Here is a 27746-nt window from a genome sequence, read left to right as displayed (position 1 = left end):
GGCGGACAGTTGGATAGAGGCTCGCCAAAAGGAAGATGGCGCTGACGGGTTGTGGAGAGTTTATGATGGACTGTATGATCTTAAACAATGGATACATAAGCACCCTGGAGGACCGCAATGGCTAGAAATTACAAAAGTATGTACTTCGTAGAAATGTGTATAATGGCTCAGAGGTAGGTAGACATTCAAAGTATTCTCATACACGCAATTTATTTTAATCAGAATATCGATATTGATCAATTCATCTATTAAATTATGTTGTAGGTACCTATTAAACATTAATATAGGCATAAGGCCTATAACGGGACATGGGTATACCTTATATTATACTATAATACCTCTTCCCTCATTTTAAATTTACCTATGACCAGCCATATTATTATGCACACCATTTTTAATGATTACTGATCGCCATTCTGAAAGACGGAAACTATTATATTTTATTCCGAAATAATATTATTATAGGTAGCTAACATAATATATATGGGAGAAAAAATACGTAATTTGGCTTGTTAATTCATAAATTTGACATATTTTGTCATCGAATAATAATTGTAAATATATTGACAGAAAATTCTCGAAATTTGATCATTTTAATCGTATAAATAATTTATATTTGTAACATATTATTATTTAGGGTACGGATATTACAGAATTATTTGAAACGTATCATTTTAATCAGAAAGCCGCGAAGGAAGTGATGGGTAAATTTTACGTGTGCCGGGCGAAGACACCGAGGAATTCGCCCTTCACGTTCAACCCCGACGGATTTTACAGTGTGTTGAAGTCTAGAGTTAAAAAGAAGTTATCCGAAATTAACCGTCGTGAAGTTTCCATCAAATCTATACTGGTCATCGATACTTGGTTCTTCACGACACTTATCCTCTGCGCGGCAGTCGCACAAACACAAAGCACAGTTTTGGCCTTATTTGCGGGCATCAGTTTGGGGCTTGGAACCGTTGCAAGTCATAATTTCACTCACCTGAAGGACAATTGGAGGATGTATTACATGCAACTGAGCTTGTTCTCTGTGCGGTAGGTCACATTATATGTTCAATATAGTATAGCTTCGTTGATAGTCCGTCGTGTAGGTACCACAGTTTAGTAGTTATAATGTTTTTACCGTTATTTTACAACAATATATAGAGAATGGAGAATATCACATGTGGTCAGTCACCACGTTTACACCAACACAGTACAAGACTTAGAGATGACATTGTTGCATCCGTTTATTCATTGGTTTCCGACCGATGACAAACCGCCTTTAGTTCGTTATACACCTTATCTTACTCTCATCGCCTACCCTCTCATCGCACCGGGACAGTTCGTCATCAGGTAAGTTTACGCAATTATTGGTAACGATCGGGACCATGGACTAGGGAGTGTTATTTAACTCTAACCTTCAAAGTACAATTAATGACTTAAAATAATATCCTAATATTATATAGGTACCTATGTAAGTCACTGGCGCAACTAAGCTATGGGGGCCTTAGATCCCCCACAAATATCCCTTATTGATTTAGATATAAGCCCCCTATGGGTTATTTTAAACAAATAGTTTTGTTAGCCCCACAAATAATAAACCTAGTTGCGCCTATTATGTATAAGTGTATAATAACAATATAATGTATACCTAACTTATGTTTCAGAACGTTCAAACGCATGAATGATAAAGCTGACCTTTTAATGTTCGTCATTCCGGTCATATTGATGATTTGTGGCCGCATGCCCATTAGTTTAGTCCTTAACATGTGGCTCATTATAGTACTGTCGAGTAGCTCTGTGTTTTTATTCCTCGGATTCAGTGTTTCTCATCATTTACCCAATAACTTCCATGACGGAGACCACATCAAGTAATAAAAAATCAGATATCTATTGTATAATATATTATTATTTATTGGTTAAATAATTAGTGTACTTACCTACTGAATTCGGGGATAAATTGTAGTACAAGAATAACTTTATCTGAATATAATATTTAATAAGACTAATAACTTTAATATTTTTTTATTTTACACAATAATATAGGTAGGTACCTATACAATCTGCACAGTTGATGCACAATAAGCATATTTGATAAAGGCTAAAACATAATACATGAGTACTTGATAAGAAGCCACCCACTAGTGCCATTTGACTGGGAGTAAACCTTAATATTAAAATTACTAGGTGTAATTTTATATAGTAATTAATAGGTAATTCAATTACAGTAGGTATTCAAAATAAAACTTCTTATCATCATCTATACCTGCTGAAACTACTTATCGTTTTAAAAAAGTTATTCTGCAATACACAGAAAAAAAGTAAAACAAGATAATATTGTACATTGAAAATAATTAATGAAATTATTTAAAATAAATTTGCAAAAAAACAGAAGCAGCTGTGTTAATTTTAATCTACAGAAAAAGTTTTTTTTTTTTTTTAAATTCACTAACATGACGTGTTATTTTACATAAAGTACACGTATTTAATTTTTCAAAATATTTAGATTAATTTTAAATGTATATTATATAGGGAGGTATTAGGTACTAAATGTACCAAAGGTACTTATGCTAGTTATGCATTTATACCCCGATCCTATTTACACTTTAAAATTTATACCTTGGCGTTTTTATGTACCTACCTATATGGCTATATACGTCAGTTACTACTGACTGTCTGTATATTGACTTATCTACAATCTGCATAATATAATATGATATGTACCTAAGATATAAGTTAATAATTCGTCGTCTCAGAATGAAAAGGTTCTAACGTAATTTTTGTAATTGTTCAGGAGAACGTTTTTAAGTTAGCCCGTACCTATCATTCACGTATGAATTAGAACCTTTTCATTCTCTGTATCTCATTGAATAATCAACGGATCGATACGATTTCAGGATTGAATTATACAACAAAAAATATTTAATAATAATATGCAAAAAAACCATTTTTCAAAAAAATTGATTTAGAACCTTTTCATTCTGAGACGACGAATTATTAATGAGCAACAACGATATAATATGAATAATATAATATAAAATTATGCATTATCGTAATAATTATTCTATTTAATATTTGTGCTGTTATTGGGATGAAAATACTCATTTATATTCAAGGTAGTATATCTAGGTAGGTATACCTACTCTATATTGATACTGTATGCCTTTATAGCAGGCACATAGTAGAGTGACAATGTGATAGGTATCCTTGATTTTTTATCATTAATATTATAATAAAAAGCTATGCTTGTGAGTTTAAAACGATACAATTATTTACTAATGTATAATATTATTATTATGGCTTTGTTTAGTGGTAAAGACATCGATTGGGGAATTCATCAAATGGACACCAGCGAGGAACGGAACGAAATAACTGATAACATATTTGTATCTTTGGTAACGTTTAGTGACCATACGTTGCATCATTTATTTCCGTCTTTAGACCACAGTTTAATACCGCTCTTGCAAGACACCTACCTAGACACATGTGAAGAATTTGGCTTGGATAGAACATCAAAACCGTTCTCGTCCGTTGTACGCGGACAGTTTAAACAATTAGTTCGCCTGACTCCAAACGATCCGAAGAGAAAACATTGTTTGAAAAGCTGACCTAAACATACGAAATATTGTCTTGTTTTGTATTTTTCGAGCTTAAATTGTTGTAAATGCTATTTTGATTTTTCAACAATTATTTATTTATCTATACATAGGTAATATGTGGTACTAGCAATAAACAGGTGCAAATTGTAATCGTTTTTACCGGTCGACAGTCGTTTACGGGGGAAATCATATCACATCCTGCACGGCTTCTAAGTTCTAGTTATGATTAAAATGTATTAGTGGTAAATGGTAATACGCATATTTCGTACCTTGGTATACGGCTACATACATTATTATATTACCCATATATTATGAACGAAGGTTAAGCTAGATGATTTTAAATTATTTTTATGTCAAAATAAACCTAATTTATTAACCTTATAGAGTACCTTTATACTAGAATAATCCGAATAAGGACATCATAATATGTTGTACATTGTATAGAACCTAATCTAAATATTGTATTCCATAATATTTATATAATAAACAATACATTTTACAATAGTATTGTATATTGCAATCTGTTATCATAAAAATATCTTAGCTATATCAATTATAAACCACGGGCCTATGTCATTAAAAGTGAAGAGTTATTGGTTAAATTAGTATTTAACGATTTTTCACTCATTATACGACCTAACATTATTATACATAAATGCATGATACATTGATACGTATTAATAATTTCAAATTTGACATATACCTACTTACTCAGTTACTCTAAACAAATAAACTAAAAATATAATTTGAAACAGATTTAATAATGTTTTAAAGTTAAAACTAAGTGTAAATGATTTTTTTTAGTGCGCACAGGAAACACGGTGGAGAGACCTCCCACTGGAGGTACTTAGTCGAGTGTTAATGTTTAACGGTTTATAATTTTATTATGATTTTTATATTTTTAATGCTTATAGGTATTGTATTTAATATATTTATAATTTTAAACAATATATATTGTTTTATTCGATTTTAAAACCCCCGCACCCCTCCCCATCAGATTTTCTAGTTGAAATTTGGTGTCTAAGAAAACACTTTTCAATTAAACTGAATACCTACATCAGTGATATTTTACTATGCGGATGGAATTTGAAATATTTCAGCTTCTAACTTATATCCTTTGTCTTACTGTCTAATGTCTACTTGCAGTCTATCAGAAACGTTCGGAAGTCAGATCAAAAGTTTTCCAACTATAAATTTACCTCTGTTTTAAAACTAATACGTTTTTATACAATTTGGATTTGAAATTTGATTGATATTAACCATTAGGTACCTATGTAATTTATTAAAGAACGAATTTGACAACCAAATATATCCAATTGTAACAATAAATTCTTGCCTAATATAGTACCTATGCGTATTTTTTAGTTATTATTACCAGGCCCGTCGTTAGATATTTTCCGCCTAAAAGCAAACATTTTAATGCCGCTCTATCCTTTGCGAATATTTCTTTAATTTTTCCGCCTTCAATTTCTTTAATATTGTACACATGACTTGCTTGTGCCCTAGCGGTGGGCCTGATTATTGCCTATATCTATTTAATACTTATTAGTATTGCGCATAGGCGAAATTACCGGTGATGACAGTTAGGCCATGACCTGACACGATACGCTGCTGACTAAATAGAATTTAAAATCAAAATTAAAAACTTACTTTGTGATTGGAATTTTTTTTGATATTTATCATTTGGCCTGTCTCGATAAAATGTTCTATTATTACAGTTTCGCTTATGATATTATGTATAATTTTTCATCCACTATAGCAGCTTAAGTGTTTAACACTTTCGTCTAAAAATAAATTGGCTTATTTGCTGCAGTGGGAGCCGTATATACATGTATATTAATATATATTAATAACAAAAATAATAAACACATCCAACTTTCTGAAGATGACGGCGCCAATTCCTTTTTCTTTTCCTCGTAAATATATACTATCAGTACACTTATATTAAAATTATTATGCTGTGCACGTTTTGTTTACCCGAAAAATGTGATTCAAACTTTCAGTTTTTTAAATCTTAACTGCGTTGTTTAAGAAAAAAAAAACCCTAAATTTATTATTGTTTATTAATAATAAATCAATCGATCGAATAATCGTTTGCGGGTATACCTAAGTACGAAGTAAAATATGAGTGCACAAAATAGTGATAATGACCGTTATAAAAAGGAATATTCGAGAATAAGGAAACTGACGAGTAGATATGACATACGGACTCAATCAGTACTGCCTATAATACTATATTTATTATTTCAATAACTTATAATGAGAAGTAAGAACACTTACAACAACATTTTATTTCAGAATGAATTTGGTTTGTCGGAAGATCAAGTTGCGGGTAAAGTTTTTTGTACATTTATTATTTAGTTTATAGATATCTAGTCACCAGTGGCGTGGCGAACTTCATTAACTTATGGGACACAATAATTTATATGAGAGATTATAAATACTTATAAGTAATTAGTAATTACGTATTTACGTAAATGGTAACTGAGAAAGATTGGCTTAGTCTTGGCTTAAACTGAAGCACGTTCCTCAAATTAAGTCCTTCGTCACGCCGCTGCTAGTCACTGTACTATTTAAAGTACTTACCTAGCTAATTGATTAGGTACAATAAAGTATATTGTAAAATATAATATACAAGGTGTAACAGAAAGACTTGACCAAAAAAAAAAAAAAAATTATGCTTTTTAAAGGTATGACAAAAATTGTTAAAATTATATGATTAGTAAATAGTTCAAGAAATATACCCATGTTAGCAAATTTCCAAAAATAATATTTTTAAAAAAGTTATTGCGTTCCAGATTAATTAAATCGAAAAAATATTGATATTTTAAAAAATTCTAAAAAATAAACTACTTCCTTTAGATAAATTTTTTTACCATCCAAATCATTCTTATAATCAGATTCACAAATTTACTATTTTGAATTTATTCAAAAAAATTTAAATCAAATTTAAATTTTTTTATTTTTGGTATTAAAAAATAAAAATAATTTTTTTTTTATTACACGCGTAGCGCATGTGGCTATAAATTATATATAAAAAAAAAAGTTTTAAAATATTTATTAGAACAAAAGTTATTCCAAAAGTCAGATCTATCTGTTACACCTCGTATATTATTGCAAGGGCTCGAATTTCAATGCATCTTTAGCTTTTTTTATGGAATGCTTTCTAAGAAACAAAACATGTATTTCAAGTATCTATACGCACTATAGTAAAATTATGCTAAAAACGAAATTTTTGACGTTTAAATGCTTTTTTAAATGTTTGTAATAGGGCATTAGTTATTTTTTTAGGTAATTTTTTAACCTATTTCTAGAAATATTACGAAATAAAATAAAAGTATATTATATAAATTCACATAGGTATTAGGTATTGTACTAAAACAACGTAAAGTACCTAATCTTAGTATTAAATAAAACGACTCACACATTAATTCTGATTTCTGATTCCAGGGAATATTTTTAGGACATCTTTTGGAGTTTTTAGGTCATAAATGCATATTTTAGAAGGGCATTTTTTGATATTATTAAGGGTATTTAAATCCGAGCCCTCATAATTGTTACCTATACTAATATACTATTTTGTCTACATTGTAATTAATTAATATTTTCAACTTTTATTCACTAGTATAAATGTATAAAATGCGATTACGATATAATATTATCTAATCTAAGTTCCCAACTGGGCCTGAATTAAGCCAATAAGGGTCAATGTGATGTGGAGCAAAAATACATTTTCCAGCTTTATATCGTATAGTCAATGGCTGTTTTTGAATTTTTTCCTGGGTAGGATCTCCTGGATCTGATGAATTTTATTAATTCTCGCTCTATCTTTGTGTCCAACAATCATCAAAGATAGGCATGGTCAATTATATAATATATTACATTATTACACAACCACTAATTTTATAAATTTATAATAATAATAGTATTTTTTTTATTCTTATTATGATTTTATAAGAATAAAAAAATTATTACAATATATAAATACATATTTTATTTTATTAATTTACACATAAAAGAAACTAATTAAAAAGTGTTAATAGTGAATTATTATAGTATTGACTATAGTAATAATTGATAAATTGCCGCCTAGATGGAAATTGGAGTGACATTTTATCGTCTTTTATAATGATTACCAACTCTTACATCGAGAAAATTGATTACCTAGTTAAATGCATAGACGCAAATAGGGGAGCTTTACGGGCTAAGCCCACACCAAAAATGTCAATAGCCCCTCAAACATTTCCCAAATTGTTCTGAAGCTTATTAGACATTATTATAAGTAGGGCTTCTGCCCCCTCTCAACCTCAATCGGTATTAGTGCCTAGTGCCTATACTCTATAGGCAAATGGTATACTAAAATTATTATACCATTTATATAATACCTATCAATTTCTCTGTACTTTGAAACGCTTTGTATACCACTCTTCTATGTCTTACTACATCTATGATGGATATGCAAATGCTATAAGTCCGGAACTTTGTTTCACATAAAAACTGAATTATCGTAAAAAACCCACATTCAAACACATTTTTTTTTATGATAATGTTCTTACCATCAAGTATCATATCATAGTCGATTCACTCTAATTTTTTAAACTAACAATGGATACTTTAACTAGTTAAGTTATTTATTATTAATACTGTCCATCAACTTAAGTTGATTAAAAAAATGTATTAACTTAGGTATTAATTAAGTGTAAAACTAAATAATTTATTTAAACTTTTCAATTAGTCCACACGTCTGAATTTTCAGCAATACTTTATGACTTATATTAGCTTATAATACTTAAATATAAATAATATTCAAAAATTTGACTTTGTTTAGAATTCAAAGAAGCATTTATGTTGTTCGATAAAGACCATGATGGACGGATTACTGAGGCAGAACTAGGAGTGGTCATGAGATCTTTGGGTCAAAGGCCTACTGGTAGGTAAATCTTTATAACTCAAATGACGACATTTTAATATATTATTTTAGTATTTTCAAATTGCCAACCGCAATTAGAATAAAAAAAAGCAAAATAGATATATTGGCTGTAAACTGATTTACACCCAACTACCAAAGTCCTTAGAGTGTAATATATAATTAATATGTATTAATTGAATCTGAACTTTCCATATATCTATATCTAGAAACTGATTTGCGAGGTATGGTTAAAGAAGTGGATAAAGATGGCAATGGTAGTATTGAGTTTGATGAATTCCTGCTAATGATGGCTAGAAAACTAAAAGCAGCAGATGGCGAGGAAGAAATGCACCAAGCTTTTAAAGTATTTGACAAAAATGGCGATGGATTCATAACATTTGATGAACTCAAACGTGTTATGTGCAGTATCGGAGAAAGGCTCACTGATGAAGAAATTGAGGACATGATAAAAGAAGCAGATTTAAATGGTGATAAAAAAATTGATTATAAAGGTAAGTCATTGATTATGAATGTTAATATTTTCAATTAAATTAAAAACAGTAAAAATATTTTTTGTTTCAGAATTTATTACAATAATAAGTTCTAAGAAATAAAACGAATTACGGTAAGCAAAACTGATATAGTTTTAATTCTTTTTTTATAAACTTAATACTACTGAAGTACAAACATTTGATTTCATTACAAGACATTAACTTTCTTAGATTACAAATAAAATATAATTATTAATTATTATTACAAATATCACTTTCTGAATTTTTTGAACAAAGGATGTTTTACGCCAGAATTTCTTCTGAATTCTGCATACACCGCATCATCAGCACCAGACATAGAACTCATTTTACCAGACATTTTCTTATAGGACTTGGATGTACCCTCATATGGCATTCGTTCCTCATCTGCATCTGTGTCATTGGCTGCTAAGACTTTACTTAATAATAAACCTTGATCTTCTCTACTAGAATAAAATAGCTCTGGATCCTAAAGTAAAATATACAGTATAATTTTAAAATAGTCGTATACAAATTTTTTTTTAAATATTGAGTGTACCTCATCCATTCCAGCAAGTTTCGTAACCACTTTATAACTGTATCCTTGATCGATAAGAAATCTTTGTCGTTTTCTTGAGTAGCTCATCTCCATTGTGTCTTGTGACACAAGGGTATAGAAGAATGCGTTATATTCTTCAGCAATTGCAGTTTTTTTAGCACGTAAGATACGACCCAGACGTTGCGCTTCTTGACGTCGACTTCCACCATGAGAGGAAATTTGTATAAGAACATTGGCATCTGGTAAATCAAATGATGTATCTGCAACTTTACTGACAAATATGGTATTCACTTTTGGATTTAATTTAAAATTTTGTAATATTTGGATTCTCTCTGCCTACACATATAAAAATAAAATATACATTATATTAATATTTTATTGGTAATCTAGAAGAATTTTAAATCATTAATTAAGATATATTACCTGAGATGTTGGTCCATAAATATATGGTTTACTTAACTTTAAGGCGTATTCTTTAAGTGCAAATACATTATCAGAGAATACAATAGTTTTGTCTCCTCGTTGTTCATGATAACGTATTAAAAATTGACAAGCACGAAATTTATTGGGATTCATCACAAAAAAAAGCTGTACAAAAAGACAATATAATAATAATAAAATTGATTATATTGTTTAAAAAATACCAAAATTGTAATACAATACCATTTTTTTACATGTTCTAGTAGCTAAATATTCACGATAAAATTCTGGAGCCATTGGACACCATACTTCTGAACATTGAACTTTGGCTATGTACCCTCTTTGTTGTAATTCCAACCAATTAGCTTCATATAGTTTAGGACCAATTAAAAAATTTAAATCAGCAATTTTATCATCTTCTCTTAATAATGTGGCTGTTAAGCCCAATTTGCAATGTGATTGAACAAGTGTTAATACACGTCGGAACATTTTAGCTGGTATGGTATGTACTTCTATAAAATTAAAATATAAGTGATACATTTTAACTCCAGCGGAAAAAACTGTGAAAGTTATGTTTCCTACCATCCAACACCATTATACCCCATTCTTGCTCTTGAATCCATTTCATTGTTTGTTCAGCTTCCCAAGATCTCTTTTGTGTATGTGTTATCATTGAATAAGTTGTAATAAACACACCACAACCCATTAATTTGTCCTTAACATCGGATGTAAATCTGCATACCAAACTGTCATCAGCTAGCAACAGATCATATAATTTTAAATCTGTATTATTTTAAATTTTCAAGTAATAATAAATACCTGTAGACCACATTTTAAATTGATACTTCCACTGTTCAACAGAAACCGCTGAATTGCATAGGACTAACGCACGTTTACGTACAGTACAACAAGCTGTTACACCTACCAAACTTTTTCCCGCTCCTAAAAACAAGATTAAACACTTAACACAACCTACAATTAGTAAGTATTAGGTATACAAAAAATTATCAAGGGTATTCATTTAATAAATAAATGTTGTTACTTCAGTTTTTTTTATACTATATCAGTGCCCTGACTAAGTGAGATACCTGTTGTTTTATTTGTGAAAAAATAGAGATATATTATGTCAGCAACTTTTTGATATGCATTGTGTTTGCCGACCACTCCTCACCCCGTTTATTAGCTGATTTGCCTCAGTAAGTTGGCCGGCTATTTTAACGGCCAATGAAATAAAGCGAACTGTGAATATGGCTGGGAAGGATTTGATGCACTAACAGAACCAAAACTCGTATAGTTGCTGACATACCTAGTCTGTTCAAAATAAGAACAGTAGTCGGCGGTGACGAGTTTTTGTCGGACGGCGGTTAGACATATGGACAGACGCCGACGCCACGGAACAAAGTCACGCCCATGCGCAGAACTCGGCTGCTGACTACTGATCTTATTTTGAACAGTTTATTATCTATTTGTTCATGGTTTTATTAATAATAAATAACCATTGGTTTAGTGTTATCAGTTGACAACTGTACAAATATTAAAATATATTATAATATAACGCAGTTTATATTTACCGCACGGTAACACAATAATTCCTGATCTTGCACGACTATTTCCAAACATTTTTCTTAAGCTCTTTTCTTGATAAGGTCTTAAAGTTGCTTGAGGTTTTAAATCTATGCTATAGATAAAATTAAAAGTTACTACTTATTAACTTAAAATAATTTTATATTAAATATTTTTATTTATTTACTTAATGTCTTTATTGACTTTGTCATTTTTAAAATCGTATTCAACTAACAGAGGTGTATCAATCTCTATACAACGCTTTTGTATGATTTCAATTTTTTCTTGTTGTACTTCAAATGATACAAGATTTTGTGTTTTTTCTTCTTCTTCTTCTTCAACTTTATCAATTTTCTCATATAAATCTGTTATATCTTTTGGAACTACGTCATTCAAATGATCTTCTTTGTCTTTTGAAGTATCTCCAGGAAACTAAAAGATAAAACAATATTTATTTATTTATAAGCCATAAAAATTATCGTAATATTGCCAATGTAAACATATTTGAAGTATTATTTTAAATTTTTAACTAATCATAAAATAAGATTTACAAATATAAACAGTCATAAATCATAATATGTAAATTTCAATAGTTTCAACTATAAAAAAATAGTCTTGGAAGTAACATACTAAAGTTACTTTTTTAATGAACATTATTGTAACTTAAGTTAGTACTTTTTTTAAAACTCCTAACTATACTCCATTTAGAATAAGAATGCTCATTCGACCAGTAAAAACTGTTTTCACGGCGGCAGCCATTGAAAACGCGGAATAACATTTGTTGCGAATGGTCGGCGACCAATCACAGAGCACCTGGCACCAATTGTTTGGGCGGCTCAGTATTCATGCGTGGAAGTGAGCATTCTTATTTTGAATAGAGTATAGTTACTAGTTACTTTTGAATAAACAAAAGTAATGTAATATTTTGTAATTTTTTTTATTTAAGCAATCTAGTTATAATCTTATTATAATATGTTACTTGGTTACTTTTAAAAAGTAACTTACCCAACACTGAAAACATATTGTAACATAAAATTATAAATAAATAAGAGTATATACATGTGATTTTTCAATTTTTTGTTCTTCTGTGATCAATGCATCCGTATCCTCCAGCCTTTTAAGACGACAAGAACCAATAACAGGATCTTTAAGAAGCTTTTGTAAAATATCTGGATGTTGTGATTCAATGAAGTATCGATTATGTTTAAGTACAAGTTTAACTTTTCCATAAGAAAGTGTACACACAGTTATAAACTCTATTATACCATCAGGTATACTAGTCTTACTCAAACGTTTCAAGTATTCAATTATGTCATTAGTCTCTAATCCAACGCTAACAGCTGCATACAATGAATATGCAGTTAATTTATACTGAAATAAAAATAAAATAACATTTTATAGATCTTATTTAAATTGTAAACATAACAAATAAATAAAAATATTTACTTCATGTAAATGAGTTGGTCTACAAACTGGTTCGGCAATAGCAATCATAAAGTCATGAGCATGGCGATACACAGGGGAATACGATTCAAGAAATATATGTCCATCAGGAGCAACCCATAATGGTCGAGATGCGTGATCTGTTTTTAGATTCATTTGTGATCTATAGTCTTTAGCTCCAAACTCATCCTCAACACTGTTAATAGCAGTTTCAGCATTCTTTTTAGCAGCACTTGGTAAACCCTCTAAATAACAAATTACGATAAAAATGTAATTTCAATAGCGTACTTAAATAATTTAAAGTAAATTGCTACTAAATACCTTCTTCGTTAACAGCTAATAACACAGGATCATCCAAACCCATAGAATTTTCATCAAAATCATCCTTCTTTCTTTTCCTGCCCCTTTTCTCTGAAAGTGAAATATTAATTTAAAATTAAAGAAAATTTACTAGAATTTTAAGTTTTAGTATTTTAAAATTATTAAACTAAGAAAATCTCACTTTATAAAAAAATAAAATGAGTCGTTTTTTACAATAAATATTATTTGGTTTATTTGATAGTAATAATATTATAAATAACAATTGTACTTATTTAATTTTCTTTTTAAATGCTTATATCATCATAAATTTGTAGTTCCTAATAAAATAAATTTCTATACACCCAAATTACGTATTAAAAAAAAAACAATATTTGGTCAAGAGGTAAATTTTCAAACTGAATAGGTGGTACGCAGATATAAAAAAGGTTGAGAACTGCTGGTCTAGTGAGTTAACGAGAAAACCTCAATGACTTCATTGAAGATCTACAATGAAGCTTTAATATAGTTATATAATTTGGCGATGTTGTACATCCGTATTAAGCGTACGATAAAGTATAGGCCATTTTCAAACCACAGTAAACAACTAAAAAAATTAACCTGGATATTCTTTTCTCGTTTTGTCCCATTTTTTTTTTTTTTATTTATTATACCTAATGAAAGTATGTAGTGCTCATATGGGAATACGATGGTATAAGGTTGTCAAAGTTGTAAATATTTCAGAATAAACAACCGTCGACCAAAAAACTCTGTATTAGCGTATCACCTAATGACTAATAATTAATTCACAACATCGAACACAAGAGTGACGAGTGACTAATAACCAGTAAGTGGCCTGTCCACTGAGTGTCTGAAAATTTTAAAACTGAAAACAGTGAAAACCATGAAGTACAGTTTAATAGTACGTAACTACGTCATGTGTAGTGGACCACTGTTCATGGTGAAAACATAAACAACAACCTTCTTGTCCTTAAAATAAGTTAATGATAAAATAATCACTATCAAACAAAATAATACTATGTCTGTAGGTACAGTGGTACCTATTTGTGGTATCAACCAGACACACTGTTCCACAAAATATTGTTCCAAATTATTAATTCAAATCTTTGTTAATTGTTCAAAACATTTGTTCAACGTCGGAACTCGGTGTAGAGAAGATCAGCAGCTCGACCTCTACATCGTGATTTGGAAAAAGTACGTTGTTTAGTACTTGAGTTAAATATCGTTTTTCATGATAAATATTAATGAATGACTAATAAATAAATAAATTATATTGATACTTTGTCCTGGCAACACTGGACTATGGGCATGGGCCCTTCCATTTCTTTATCTATGGAAAATTAAAAAAAATTGATAATTTATTGATATGGATTATGGATGTGCCATGCGGACGTGCAGCATTCGGCATTGTAGACACAACACTCTAGTCTGTATCGACCTGTAGCTACTAGCTTTTTATTAAATTAAAAAATCTTTCACTGTCTGCTTGGTAATCAATGTGATTCTTGTAAATAGAAGTAAATTCATCAATATTGTCAAGGTGAGACTGTGGTACTGACTTGGTTAACTGTTTAATTACAGTTTAAGATCAAATAAAATTATTAAAAACAAATTTGATTTCTTAAAACATTAATCATTTTGATTATCTGTGTATAATTATTTTTACTAAATTTTAGTTTTTAAATTCATTGCGTAACTAATAATTTAACATTTGTATAGATGGGGAAAGTTCACCAACGCCGAATAGTTAATGAATCTAAAAATAAATTAGCAGCTAAAATATCAGAAGCAGCAAATGTATTGTTACCTGAAAATTCTGGGTAATAAACATAATACTTATTTATCCAAATTGTCTTAAGTTGTTCATTTCTTTTTTGATTTGATTAATTTAATTTATCATAATTATTTTAAATTAAACAATTTGTTTTCCTTTAAAGTTATATCATTGCTGAACCCGGAGAGAAAACAACAAAAATCTCACAAACACAGCTATCAAATTCAGTTGATGTGACTAGTGCTAAGAAACATTTTGATTTAAAACTTGATTTTGGTCCGTACGAGTAAGTTTTTTATTTCAGTCTTTTGAATACAATTTAAACTTAATTCAATGCATGTTTCTTTAGTATTGACTATTCATTAAATGGTCGTCAGTTATTAATTGGTGGACGAAAAGGCCATGTTGCTGCTATGGACTGGATTACAAAACATTTGATGTGTGAAATAAATGTTATGGAAGAAGTGTATGACGTTAAGTAAGCCGATAGTAAACTGCACCTATATCCAATAAACATTTTTAAAAAATTATTTTAAATCATCACTAAAAAATACAAATAATATTGTACTCACAAGTCATCACTTATTATAACTATTTGTTTATAGATGGCTTCACAATGAAAATCTTTTTTCGGTTGCACAAAAAAAGTGGGTTTATATGTACGACAATCAGGGCGTGGAAGTACATTGCTTAAAGAACTTAAACAATGTTTTACATCAGGAATTTCTACCGTATCATTTTCTTTTAAGTACTGCTGTAAGTTGAACATTACATGTACAATAGTTTTTAGTATTATGATTCTAATGGAAACATTTGAAATTACAATTATCACAAATTCATATTTTACAGAGCGAAGAAGGATTTTTATCTTGGTTAGATGTGTCAATGGGAAAATTAGTAACACAATTTAATGCCAAAATGGGTCGATTGAGCCTCATGACTCAAAATTCAAATAATGCATTGATCTGTTTAGGACATACAAAAGGTCATTATTAACTTTTTTTTATCAAATCAAATATTAAATCATTATACAATACCTAACCTTGTTTAATTCTAGGTGTTGTATCAATGTGGAGTCCTAATCTTCGGGAACCTGTTGCTAAAATACTTTGTCATGGAAATATGATTACATCACTTGCTATAAATTCTAATGGAATGTAAAAATAACGTGATTTTTATATTTCACAATGGTTATTTATAGTACGATATTAATTTTATTGTTATAGGTACATGGCCACATCTGGTATGGATAGGAGTATTAAAGTTTGGGATATACGTAGATTAAAAGGACCATTACAAGATTACAAAGTTAGGACTAGCCCAAGAAGTATGGTATTCAGTCAAACTGGATGTTTAGCTGTAGCTATCAATAATGTTGTTGATGTAAGTATGATACTCTTTACTGTAATGACATTCATGAAAATTAAACTGATAATCTAGGTGTATGAAGAATGTTGTACAAAAACTATACAGCATGCTTATCTCAGGCATAATATCGCCAGAACAATAAACAATTTAGCCTTTTGTCCATTTGAAGATGTCCTTGGAGCTGGACACGACGGTGGTTTTTCTAGCTTACTAATACCAGGTTAGAAATATTCATAAATATTTAATAGTTACCATACTTATTGAACACATAATTAATTAAATAATATTAATCGCACAGGCTTTTGACCGAGTTTGGCACCCTGGCCTACTCTTTAAATTAAAATCCTTCTTGCCTGCTCCTTACTACCTACTAATTAAATCTTATCTAAACCAACGAACATTTGTCAAAAAAATTAACGGCACCTTATCCAACTCTCAAATAGCAACTGCTGGTGTTCCCCAAGGCAGTGACATAGCTCCCTTCCTATTCAATGTCTTTACCAGTGACCTACCTCTAAACGAAAACACACTACTTGGTACGTTCGCGGATGACACTGCTATTCTTGCTACTGACAATAATCCCATCCAAGCTGCCCAAAAAATCCAAAACCACCTAACTGTGCTAAACACCTGGTTTCACGAAAATCCAAGTTAACCCATCAAAATCCTCTCAAATTACCTTCACACTTCGATCCTTAGAATGTCCCGCAACCTTTATCGGCAATGCACAAATTCCATCTTCCACACAAACTAATTACTTAGGTTTAATCCTCGACAAACGCCTCACTTGGGGTCCACACTTAAAAAAGAAGCATAAAGCTCTCAATTCAAAACTCCACCTTCTCAGACCCTTACTCCGCTCAAAGCTCTCATTAAAAACCAAAAGAACAATATACATGGCTCTTCTAAGACCCATGTGGTACTATGGCATACAACTTTGGGGCTCAGCCAAACCCTCAAATACTAGAAAAATTCAGGCATTTCAGTCTATTTGTCTACGTCTAATATCAGGTGCCCCCTGGTATATTACCAATGAATCACTTCATAAAGACATCTGCATTCCAACATTAAACAGCCTTGCCAAAATTACCTACAAAAAAACACACAAAACATTCAGTTCTCACTCAAATCCTATAATCACCCAACTATCATCCAATCATATTTCAGGTATTCCACCCAGGCGCCTGAAAAGGACCTGGTGTAGGGACCTACTCTCTCCTTAAATCACTTCCCACGGGGTGTCGCCAATGGGCAACTTCCCCCTCCTGTAAAACAATCCCCATCACATTTACTTATTATATAACATGTAAATACAGATTGTAAATATTATGTTTTGTTCAAAAATAAAAAGTTAAAAATGTAATAAAAAAAAAAAAAAATATTAATTTTTAACAATTGATGTTTAGGATCTGGTGAACCAAACTTTGATGCTTTGGAGAGAAATCCATTCCAAACAAAGAAACAGCGTAAAGAAGCTGAAGTGAAAATGCTTTTAGAAAAGGTAGAGTAGTTGTAATTAAAATTCTTCATTGAGAAATTGGTTAAAAATAATAATAATTTTACTATAGATCCCAGCTGAAATGATTACATTAGAATCGACCGTGGATGAAGTTGATATAAATACGTTCCAGACAAAATTAACGGCTAGAAATTCACTTCAAGTAAGTGTAACCAATAGTCATAAAAGTATTTAATATTAAATTATAATTCAGGAATCATAAATTTATACTAGCACAATGTATTTATTAATTTTATTTTGATGTAGACTGTAAAACCATTGAAAATAAATATCAAAGTAAGGAATAAAATCAAGAAAAAAACCCTGGCTAACCCTTCAAAAATAAAAGAAAAAATATTAGAAGAAAAAACAAAGGTATAATATACTAAATTGCTATTCACGGATTTAAATTTTTATTAATTGCTAATATGTTAATTTTTTTCAGGAATTTGTTAGAGCACTAAATGCACGGCCAAAAGATGAGATTGATGAAGGAAAATCAACACGTTTTGGTGTACTTGATAGGTTTAAAAATAAAAGAAATAAAAAGGAATAATTTTAGTCTTAACTATTCTTTCTTTTAATTGTTTGTAAACATTTGTTAAACCACACATTTTTACATTAATTTTTAATGAAGGATATGCTCATGAATTTTTAAACAGTGTTGTTATGTGTAATTTATCAAAAATAAAATATATTTCATTTAAAAACAATAATGAAATATTGAAATTCATATATTATCATGATGTCTGTATTGTCATTTCAACTTCTCAATAAGAAAACTGTAGAATATTTGTATAATTTATTTAATATGTCACTTAAATTGAAACGAAAATAACACAATAATATTACTATTTATGACAAAATATTACTATTTATTTGTGTAGGTACTTTTAATGTATTTATTTTATATTGTGGATGCCAGTGTACACTGGTATTTACACTTGGTAAATAAATGTATGTGTATAAGACACCTTTGTAGTAAAATACCTAACCGAATTTAACATACGCAATTTTTCTCCCTGCATACTCAAAATATATAATATAGCTAGCTTTATACAAATAGAAATCTATTTTATGGGTACCCTTCGGCCTTCTTCACATTGTTTGTGTTATAATTTTATCAATTATAATATTGTGGGACCACAAAACTACATTATTGGAAATTAAACATGAGTACAAATACTGCAAATAGTATAATACATTTTTTTTTAATGCTGAAAAAATATAAATTATAATATATACTATAAAACATTAAAACCAGGGTTGGCACGAAAAAGCCCACCCCGAAAAAACCCGGGCTGCTTTTCTGGGTTAAACCCACTAATTTTTTTTGAAAAAACCCATAAGACCCGGGTTACTTTTCTGGATAAAATAGAAGTTCACTCTTATTTATTTTTTATTTTTTTTAACTTGTGTTAATTTTCAGAAAAAATTACCTTATAGGTATTATTTATTTTTCTAATTAAAATATTAAATTGATTTGAAAAAAACTAAATAATTATTTTAATTAATAAGGTAGGTACAATTTTAGTAACAAATAAAAATCTAACAACAAAACAAAAAACTTAATAATGCCACTAACGTAGTAACGTCAATAAAAATTAACAATTGGGAAAAGTTCTGAATGTTTATATCTTATATTATTATCATATAGTTTTGGCGGGGCCAGTATAGAGATAAGTGATAACGCGATAAGAGAAAAAACAAAAAACGCATGGAAAAAATACATGGAAAAAAATTCCGATTTTAATTTTTTTCGGATGGGTTTTTTCTGAAAAAACCCAATAAAACCACCCATTATTACTTTTACATTAAAACCCTTTGGGTTTTTTGGGGTTTTATTTGAAAAAACCCGAAAAAACCCAACCGGGGTGGGTTTTTTCTAAAAAGCCCGGGTTTTTGCCAACCCTGATTAAAACGCTTAGGTATATCCGGCGCTTAATTCTAAATTCTCCGGCAGGCCAAAGAAGGCGTTTTAAAAAAATGTTTGTGCAAATGTACACCCAGCATCCCCCCCCCCCAAATTACGCCACTGCTTTATGGTTCTCCTGCCTTCCACTGTTTGGTTATACCAGTTGTACACTTATAATTATTATTATTATGTATAATCTGTGGTTATACTTTGTTGAGCTTAACTATCAGTGGGTGAATTTGGATACTCCCGGTAGAATATACCCATCTATGATGATACGATCTATCAGTTTTTTCACGTAATCACGTGTTTGACCATTTTTTATTGCAATTGCAGGCTGGCAACACTGTCTCTATTGTCTAGTTGAGTTTATGTTTTTCATGCTGGTGACGCTAACAGAGTTGGGCTCTCGAGAGTCTCGCCGAGTTAAGTGAACCGTGAGCGTATTGTTCTATGCCATGAGCTAACTGTTATAATATATTTTCGAGTTTCTCGCTTCCTATGTCCTCGATTTCTCATTAGTCAAGAGTCGTTACTCATTAAACGACATAACCAGTCGTCTATGGACATACCGACAGTCCACGTTATGATCTGTCGAATTTCAATCAGCGTAACGTGATGCCACGACCCACTGCTTCTATCAGCAATCGTGAAACTTCGTAAGTATTTCCGTTTTTTTGTCTACCTTGCGTAGATATGAATTATTAAAGCTTAATTTAATTTCAATTACATATACTCTAACATAATAACGGATGTCATATTCTACCTGTAGCCGTCAGATTTTAGGACGTCACTTATTGTGCGAAACCACAATTTATTCTACATATTTTGGCACTCGCCCAGACACGCATTTACACTCAATATGGCAAAATATTTTTTGGCACAAGTCTAGTTTAGCGCCCACGCGAAATCTATGGTGTAAAATTAATTTGCCGAAATGATTATTTTGGAAGTTGCAGCCTTCCAAAGTTTGCAATTTTACGTTTATACGCATGCGCGCAACACTACTATAAGCGCAGCGTCAAGTAGTATACTTGTCTATGGCGACGAGTGCCACAAAACGTGTCATCACTGCACATGCTATACAACATAACATACCCCGTGACCTGCTTGGGGAGGTGTTACATAGCAAATCGGGGGATATTTTCGTTTTTAATTGTCCGAGCGAGCGAGTCACCCCGCTCGGTGACTCGGTGCAACAAAAATACAATTTCTTAGCCCTGTGACCCACTTGGGGAGGTGTTGCATAGAAAATCGGGGGATAAATTATTATTGCACCATCGTTTTAAACAGGTTAGAATACGTGAGTACAAAAAAATAACAAAAATGGTCCTAAGTGCGGCATTATAGTATTGCTGCGCGCATGCGTATAAACGTAAAATCGCTAACTTTGGAAGGCTGTAATTAAAAAAATAGAAAAATTTGAGTGGGCGCCAAACTAGACTTGTTCCTATTTTTTTTTTAATCATACGTAGTAATGAATCAACCACCAATTTTTAACTAGTAAAATTGTTTTAGCAAACAATGAGAATGCCCAATGTACTAAGTGTGGAAGTGAGATGATTTTGTACATACTAGGGTGCTACTCGACTATATACGCTAAAAAAAAAATTGTTTTTCCAATATCTTACTTCATAATATTGATTTATGTATTGTAAAATAGCTGCGGTAAAAGTATAATTTAGATAATCACATATTTTGCGGTCGCTCATTCGTTTCAAAGTTTTATACATATATATTAGCAGCTAAAGCTGAAACAATTGGTTTAAATACTTTAAATCGCTTTAAATAAAGAAACAATCCGTCGAACAAGACAAACGCATAGAGAAAATATAGCTAAAGAAATCAATCAAGATTTTCAACCTGAAGTTGCGCTTCATTGGGATGATAAAATATTACCAGAATTAATGTCTAAAGACTCAGTCGATCTTTTAGCAGTTTTAGTCTCAGGAAAAGGAGTAATGAAACTACTCGGGAGTACCAAAATTAACCAGAGGAACTGGAAAATAACAAGCAAATGCTGTTTTACAATTGCTTGATGAATGGAATATTGTAAATAGAGTAAATTTTATGTGTTTTGATACCACAGCTAGTAACACCGGTATAAAAAAGAAGGGGGCCTGTACAATTTTAGAACGAAAAACGGGAGGAATCTCTTAGGTCTAGCTTGTAAACATCATATTATTTAAAATAATAATCAGCAAAGTATTTAATTCTCTTCCAATTGAATATCAATCTGGCCCTGACTTATTACTTTTTTAAACATTTTCAAAATTCTGGAAAAATATAAATAAACAAGGTTATGAAAGTGCAATGTCAGACGACTCTATTTCTTATAATATAATACTCGTAAAAAATGGTATAATCAATTTTATTCGAAAGCAATTATCAGTTTATCAGCCAAGAGATGATTATAAAGAATTACTACATCTATGTTTGATATTTCTTGGAGAAAATATAAGTGAAAAAGTTACAATACAAGCACCCTGGAGCATTCCATAGAGCAAGGTGGATGTCTAAAATCATTTACCATTTGAAAATTTATATATTTTGATCACATTTTGAATTAAAACCCGAAGTTCTCGAGGGATTAAAAACATTCAATGTTTTTATTGTCCAAAGTGTATATTAAATATTGGTCTGCATCGCCTAATGCTGCTAGTGCCCCCACAAATGATTTAAAAGCTTATGAGAATAAGACAATAGCTAAAATAGCTTTAGAATGTTTTTCTCGTCATTTGTGATACTTGGGCCCAACATTAGTAGGTCTATCAATTTTTGATAACAATGTTTTATATGAAAATAAATTGAGCATGGTATCATCTTTGTCAAATTTAGGGAGTGATGAAGGTAAAGAAAAAAATTAAAAATACGAGCAGTAGAACTGGCTGAGAAGAAGTTATCAGATTTAGTGACAAATCAAACCATACATTTATTTGATGCATTAAATATTAAGATAACCTTTTTATGAACTGATCCAACATGGGAAACTAATTAAGAATTTCTAAGTGGAAAAAAACGGTGGAATCATTAAAAGTTGTGAATGGCATAGCAGAGCGAGGAGTGTTTTTAATTTCATCTTTTAATTCAGTTTTGACCAATCAAGAGGAGCAAAAACAGTTTTTACTGCAAGTTGTTGAAAAACATCGTCAACAGTATCTTGACCGAAACAAAAAAAAACTTCAGTCTCTAAATGCGTAATATTTTTATTTTTTTTTATGACTATTAAAGTATTAAAAATATTCACATTTATGTAAAAAGTTGAGGGAAAATAATAAATTATTAAAAACATTCATATATTTTTAAAATGCATTGAGCGACCAGTAAAACTTAACTCCGAATTCTAAATCTTCATCAAAATAGTTTTTATGGTAAATAGAACCTGATAGTAAGGTAAGAAATGTAAAAAAAAAAATTAAGTGGCACCCTAGTACATACGTTAGGAAAGAAAGAAGAGTTTTACAGTACATTTTCTATTTTCTTTGAATTATTTTAGAATTGGGCTGGCATGATTTTTTTTCAATTTGAAAAGCATTCTCCGTCAAATATTTGGCATGCTTGGCAATATCTAGAAATGTCTTTATTTCTAAGACTCGTAATTGTATTAATGAATTGATTGATTTAATGTAGTGTCTGGGCCGAAAGCCAAACTGGGTATTATGTATAATTTGGTGCTCATGTTAAATAGGTTGAATTTGAAGGAGAATTCCTTTTTCAAACAATTTTATCTATAAATAAATGCAATATATTTTTATTGAAAAATAATTTTGATTAATGTATTAATTTATTTCAAGGTTTCCATAACAAAACAAACCATTTCTGAAACGCTGGATAAATGCATTGAGAATATGTTGGAATATGTACAGCTAATATAAATTATCAATCAACACTTATAATAACCAAGTTTATATTCCTATTCAATCGATTACTATTGATATTGATTTAGACCAAACAGTTAATTATCCCTGTAAAATGAATACTAATACAAATCGTTAAAGAAATATGAAGAAAAATATTTCAACAAGAAAAAACCTCGGAAAAAAACGAACTTTAGGATCAACTTTTTGGGTTCGTAATAGACTTCCGTGCAGGAATCGCATTGGTATGGGATATAAAAAATACTATGCGCAGCTTCAAAGAATGAATATCAGAATAATTGCACAAATTAAAGAACTAGCGTCTCAGCCAGAAGACTGGAAAGACGCTTATTTAAGTTATTTAGAATTTCAAGAAAGAGTTCTTGAAACAGAAGTGGATTTATTAAGGATGGGTATAGATACATCACAATATTCAGCATTTCGTAGAGAAGAAGGTAGAGATAGAGTTCAAGATGGAGTTGAAGAAAATAGAGATAGAGTTCAAGATGGAGTTGAAGAAGATAGAGATAGAGTTCAAGATAGAGTTCAAGAAGATAGAGATAGAGTTCAAGATGGAGTTCAAGAAGATAGAGATTCAGACTGTGAAATAATTTTTGAAGATAGAGATTCAGACTGTGAAATAATTTTTGAAGATAGAGATCAAGATGGAGTTGAAGAAAATAGAGATAGAGTTCAAGATGGAGTTGAAGAAAATAGAGATGGAGTTGAAGAAGATAGAGATAGAGTTCAAGATGGAGTTGAAGAAGATAGAGATTCAGACTGTGAAATAGTTTTTGATGACAGTAAATATTGTGATTTATCTTTAGAATGCGATATGAATCCAGATAATTGTATTCCCTTAGATGGACAAGATTTTAATAATACGTCTATCTGTTTTACTGAAGAACACTTAATTCCTGGAAGTTATGAAATTTGCGAGTCAAAGGAGTCAAGTGAATCTTGAAAAATATCATAAGGTAACTTTATGTGATATATATTATAATATACATACATCCTGTACCAAATTATCATTTTTGTTTAGTAATGTACAATATAATAATTACTAAATATAATACTTACGGTCACCCAAAGATGTCTTATGGACATTTTATGTGCAGAAGATAACCTGTAATGTGCCAAACCTGTGGGGAACCTCTTACAGTCAAGCACCTCCTTGTCTACTGTCGAAACCATATAAAAACCAAAAAAAGCCTAGAAATGTCTGACAACCTCTTCGAACCCCTTAGCCCAATCCAAGACAACACTAATAAAATCATCACATTTCTAAAACTTATTGATATATATAACTTAATCTAAGGAAACCATTTATTATATATATGCAAATAATTTTTTTTTTACAAGCTAATAGTTGATGCTGTACCATAAATAAAAAAAAATAATTATAATAATACTTAAATATTTTGTTAATTTATCATATTTTAAATTTATAATAAGCAGTAGGTGTGTACCTATTAATTAATTGTTTTTGAGTAAAAATCGGTACCTAGTTTCAAAAATAACTATTGGAAGTTATATAATTGATTACAATGTTTTGTTATAAAGAGTACAATGATGACATGATGGCAACCATAAATTGTAGTACACTTGTATTTATGTTCATTATATTATTTTTAAATAAAGCTTGATTTGTATAACTTATTTCTCATGGACATAGATTTATATTAATATTTACAATATTGTTTTTACTTTTTTAAGATATATTATAACTACCTTTTAAGAGGATGTTACATGTGTATGTGTTGTCTCTGTTTTACAAATATACAATAGCAAAAACTGCTTTGCGCCGGATAGAACCACTTAGACTGTAGTGATAGTTAAGACTCCAATTTGATATACTATACACTTAATATTATCTGTGAAATATTGTTTTCATTTTTTAGGTATCACACAAAAAAAGTTCTTATTGTTTCAAAATACATCATGTTTTTAAAACTTCAATAACTTTTTTGTAGTTGCGAAAAATAGAAATGATATTTCACAGTTAAAGTTCTCCTTTTTATGTGGTGAAAATGTTGGTTCTTAGTTATTAATGTAGTCTTTTTGGTTCTTTCCTGCACAAAAAAATGTTTGACATTTGTAAAACGGATACAACACCATGTGGGTGTAACTTCCTAATAATTAAATTTACTAATTACCAAATAATGTTTGTATTATGTATATTTATTATGATGTATTATAGTATAAGATGTGTTAGATAATATGAATGACATGAAATTTAGATCTTAAGACAGCATTAATATTTTACTCAGATACGTATTCAAATTAGTCTTTACTTAAGAGGACACCCCACAGCTGCATGTGTTTTCTCTGTATGACAAAAGTATAACGTAGCAAATTTTACATTAACCGTAATCCATTTTACTCTGTTATTTTTAAAATTTATGTGAATTTAATTTAATTTTATTAATGTCATAAAAAGTTAATGTTTTAATAAAGAGTAAAAATAATTACAACTTTATATTGTATTAAATTACCTACATCAATTGTATCTTGCTGTGGTCTAGTAAAAGTAGTTTTGAACTTTTCTTCTCTTACACTCCTTGAAAAACTTATCAAGGACACATAATATAATAACATTGCAATTTTATACTTTTATTGGCTTAATATAAGGCAAATAACAAATACTTAATTTATTAAAGCGATGGACAAACTGTCAGATCAGTATATTGTAAATAATATGATTTACCTACTATAGTTGAGTTTTAGATTTGCAAAATGTACAAATATTCATCCATTTTGAGTGGCCAAAAAGAGAAGATAAAGTCCTTGAATCTATCACAACTGTAATTTGTTAATTGTAAATTATTGTAATTTGTCCTTCTATTTAAACATTTTTTTCTTGTAAGTATTAGTATTTACTATTTAATGGGTTTTATTCTTCTGTATTAAAAAATTATTGACATTTTTACATCAATAATCCAAATAGTTGTTATAACAGAACTCTACAGCGAATATAAGTTCAGTAAAGTATAAAATAAAAAATTGATCCATACAACTGTTGCGTAAAAGGGATAAGACGTCAAAATCACTACTATACTCATTATACTTACCTAAATTTTAATTTTTAATAATAAAAAAAAAAATTTGAACATTTTTTTTTTAATCAAAAAATGGCCAAATTAACTTACCTTATCCTTTGTACCCGTTCTGACAGTCTCACGCAGACAGCTGACAATTCAATGATAAAATAATTTATTGATAGATTAATTAGGCTTTTACAATCTATATGATTAACAAGAATTTTTTGCATTCTTATAGTGTGCCGTTCTTACAATGTCCGGTAAAGTGTCTGTTAACGCTAACCGACTGATAACAAATTTTTTACCGGCAGAATTTGGCCGGTTAAGTGTCGGTTAACCTTAACCGGACATTATAAGAACGGCCCTAAGTGTTAAAGTGATCTAGTACCTGCATATGTTGTCTTCGAATTACTAAAAAAAAACAAGAAAATGTGTGTCCAGCCATTCCAATTTGGTATTGTTAGCTTAAATATTAGAGTGAATTAAGTATTAACCTATTTTCAAACTTAAATTGTAAGAACATTATCTGTGTTCTCTTATTGGTTTTTTACGATATTATAATTTTTAAATAAATTATGAGCATTTTCAAATATTAATATTTTACAAAATCATAATAAATTCAATTAAAAATTAAAATATTGTAATAAACCAACGAGAAACACACATAGGTAATGTTCTTAAATTTGAGTTTGGTAATATGTCAATAGTCAATCCTCTGTAATATTTAAGCTAACGGATAACTACTAGACGTACGTTTTGGTATATTAGGTATGCGTTAGAAAGATGGAGACAACATAATATGATATGCGGGTACCTACTACGTCCTATTAGACATATAACTGAAACCATAATAGCAATTATCATTTATTATTTAAAACATATTTTATATTAATAATTTAACATTTTTAAACATTATGTTATTTCTTATAGAAATGACACTCGATAAACTACTGCTTTAATTATGCATTAGGTATTATACTATAGCAGGGGC

General features: G+C 29.9%; 5 protein-coding genes and 1 long non-coding RNA gene across 9 annotated transcripts in view; 4 read left to right on the top strand and 2 right to left on the bottom strand.

Moving 5' to 3' along the window:
• LOC100163964 (cytochrome b5-related protein-like) overlaps positions 1-4085 on the top strand; it is a 35421-nt gene extending 31336 nt beyond the window's left edge. The window contains exons 3-7 of the mRNA XM_029491347.1: positions 1-136; positions 638-1035; positions 1147-1335; positions 1650-1853; positions 3293-4085. Of these exons, the coding sequence (XP_029347207.1) occupies positions 1-136; positions 638-1035; positions 1147-1335; positions 1650-1853; positions 3293-3590 (1225 nt within the window). The 3' untranslated portion in view covers positions 3591-4085. The remainder of the gene's footprint in view (positions 137-637; positions 1036-1146; positions 1336-1649; positions 1854-3292) is intronic.
• A 1412-nt stretch (positions 4086-5497) lies between these two features.
• LOC100161899 (calmodulin-A) lies at positions 5498-9522 on the top strand. 2 transcript variants are annotated; one of them, XM_008184447.3, is made up of 6 exons: positions 5498-5798; positions 5880-5913; positions 8410-8511; positions 8718-9002; positions 9073-9115; positions 9279-9522. In XM_008184447.3, exons 1-5 carry the CDS (start codon positions 5706-5708, stop codon positions 9102-9104), a joined length of 546 nt encoding a protein of 181 aa, XP_008182669.1. In that variant the 5' UTR covers positions 5498-5705; the 3' UTR covers positions 9105-9115; positions 9279-9522. The 2 variants fall into 2 exon arrangements, with proteins under 2 accessions (XP_008182669.1, XP_001947193.2); XM_001947158.5 differs by having other exon boundaries at positions 9371-9500.
• On the bottom strand, positions 9008-14262 carry LOC100161191 (general transcription and DNA repair factor IIH helicase subunit XPB). The gene is made up of 12 exons (XM_001950512.5): positions 13903-14262; positions 13306-13395; positions 12988-13229; positions 12601-12912; positions 11729-11973; positions 11550-11656; positions 10798-10920; positions 10561-10734; positions 10222-10490; positions 9982-10146; positions 9559-9894; positions 9008-9489 (listed from the first exon to the last, which is right to left on the bottom strand). Exons 2-12 carry the CDS (start codon positions 13346-13348, stop codon positions 9253-9255), a joined length of 2253 nt encoding a protein of 750 aa, XP_001950547.2. The 5' UTR covers positions 13349-13395; positions 13903-14262; the 3' UTR covers positions 9008-9252.
• Positions 14263-14659: 397 nt separating this feature from the next.
• Positions 14660-18936, top strand: LOC100159151 (WD repeat-containing protein 46). The gene is made up of 13 exons (XM_001950601.3): positions 14660-14842; positions 15022-15122; positions 15240-15362; positions 15426-15554; positions 15682-15832; positions 15926-16061; positions 16134-16233; positions 16303-16459; positions 16517-16664; positions 17851-17945; positions 18013-18105; positions 18210-18317; positions 18388-18936. The coding sequence occupies exons 2-13, from the start codon at positions 15022-15024 to the stop codon at positions 18496-18498; spliced, it is 1452 nt and encodes a 483-aa protein (XP_001950636.1). The 5' UTR covers positions 14660-14842; the 3' UTR covers positions 18499-18936.
• LOC115034423 lies at positions 15431-15736 on the bottom strand. Its single transcript, XR_003839786.1, has 2 exons — positions 15649-15736; positions 15431-15576 (listed from the first exon to the last, which is right to left on the bottom strand). It is a non-coding gene; the product is annotated as an uncharacterized LOC115034423 (long non-coding RNA).
• A 1278-nt stretch (positions 18937-20214) lies between the features above and the next one.
• LOC115034421 (nucleolar transcription factor 1-B-like) lies at positions 20215-26193 on the top strand. 3 transcript variants are annotated; one of them, XM_029491356.1, is made up of 3 exons: positions 20215-20516; positions 23652-24691; positions 24757-26193. In XM_029491356.1, exon 2 carries the CDS (start codon positions 23860-23862, stop codon positions 24676-24678), a length of 819 nt encoding a protein of 272 aa, XP_029347216.1. In that variant the 5' UTR covers positions 20215-20516; positions 23652-23859; the 3' UTR covers positions 24679-24691; positions 24757-26193. The 3 variants fall into 3 exon arrangements, with proteins under 3 accessions (XP_029347216.1, XP_029347217.1, XP_029347215.1); XM_029491357.1 differs by having other exon boundaries at positions 24833-26189; XM_029491355.1 differs by having other exon boundaries at positions 23652-26193.
• The last annotated feature ends 1553 nt before the right edge of the window (positions 26194-27746 follow it).

This window comes from Acyrthosiphon pisum, chromosome A3 (genome assembly GCF_005508785.2).
Source record: "Acyrthosiphon pisum isolate AL4f chromosome A3, pea_aphid_22Mar2018_4r6ur, whole genome shotgun sequence".
NCBI classification, from domain to species: domain Eukaryota; kingdom Metazoa; phylum Arthropoda; class Insecta; order Hemiptera; family Aphididae; genus Acyrthosiphon; species Acyrthosiphon pisum.
Note: the sequence above shows the minus strand (reverse complement) of the source record. Positions and strands in the feature narration are given on the sequence as shown.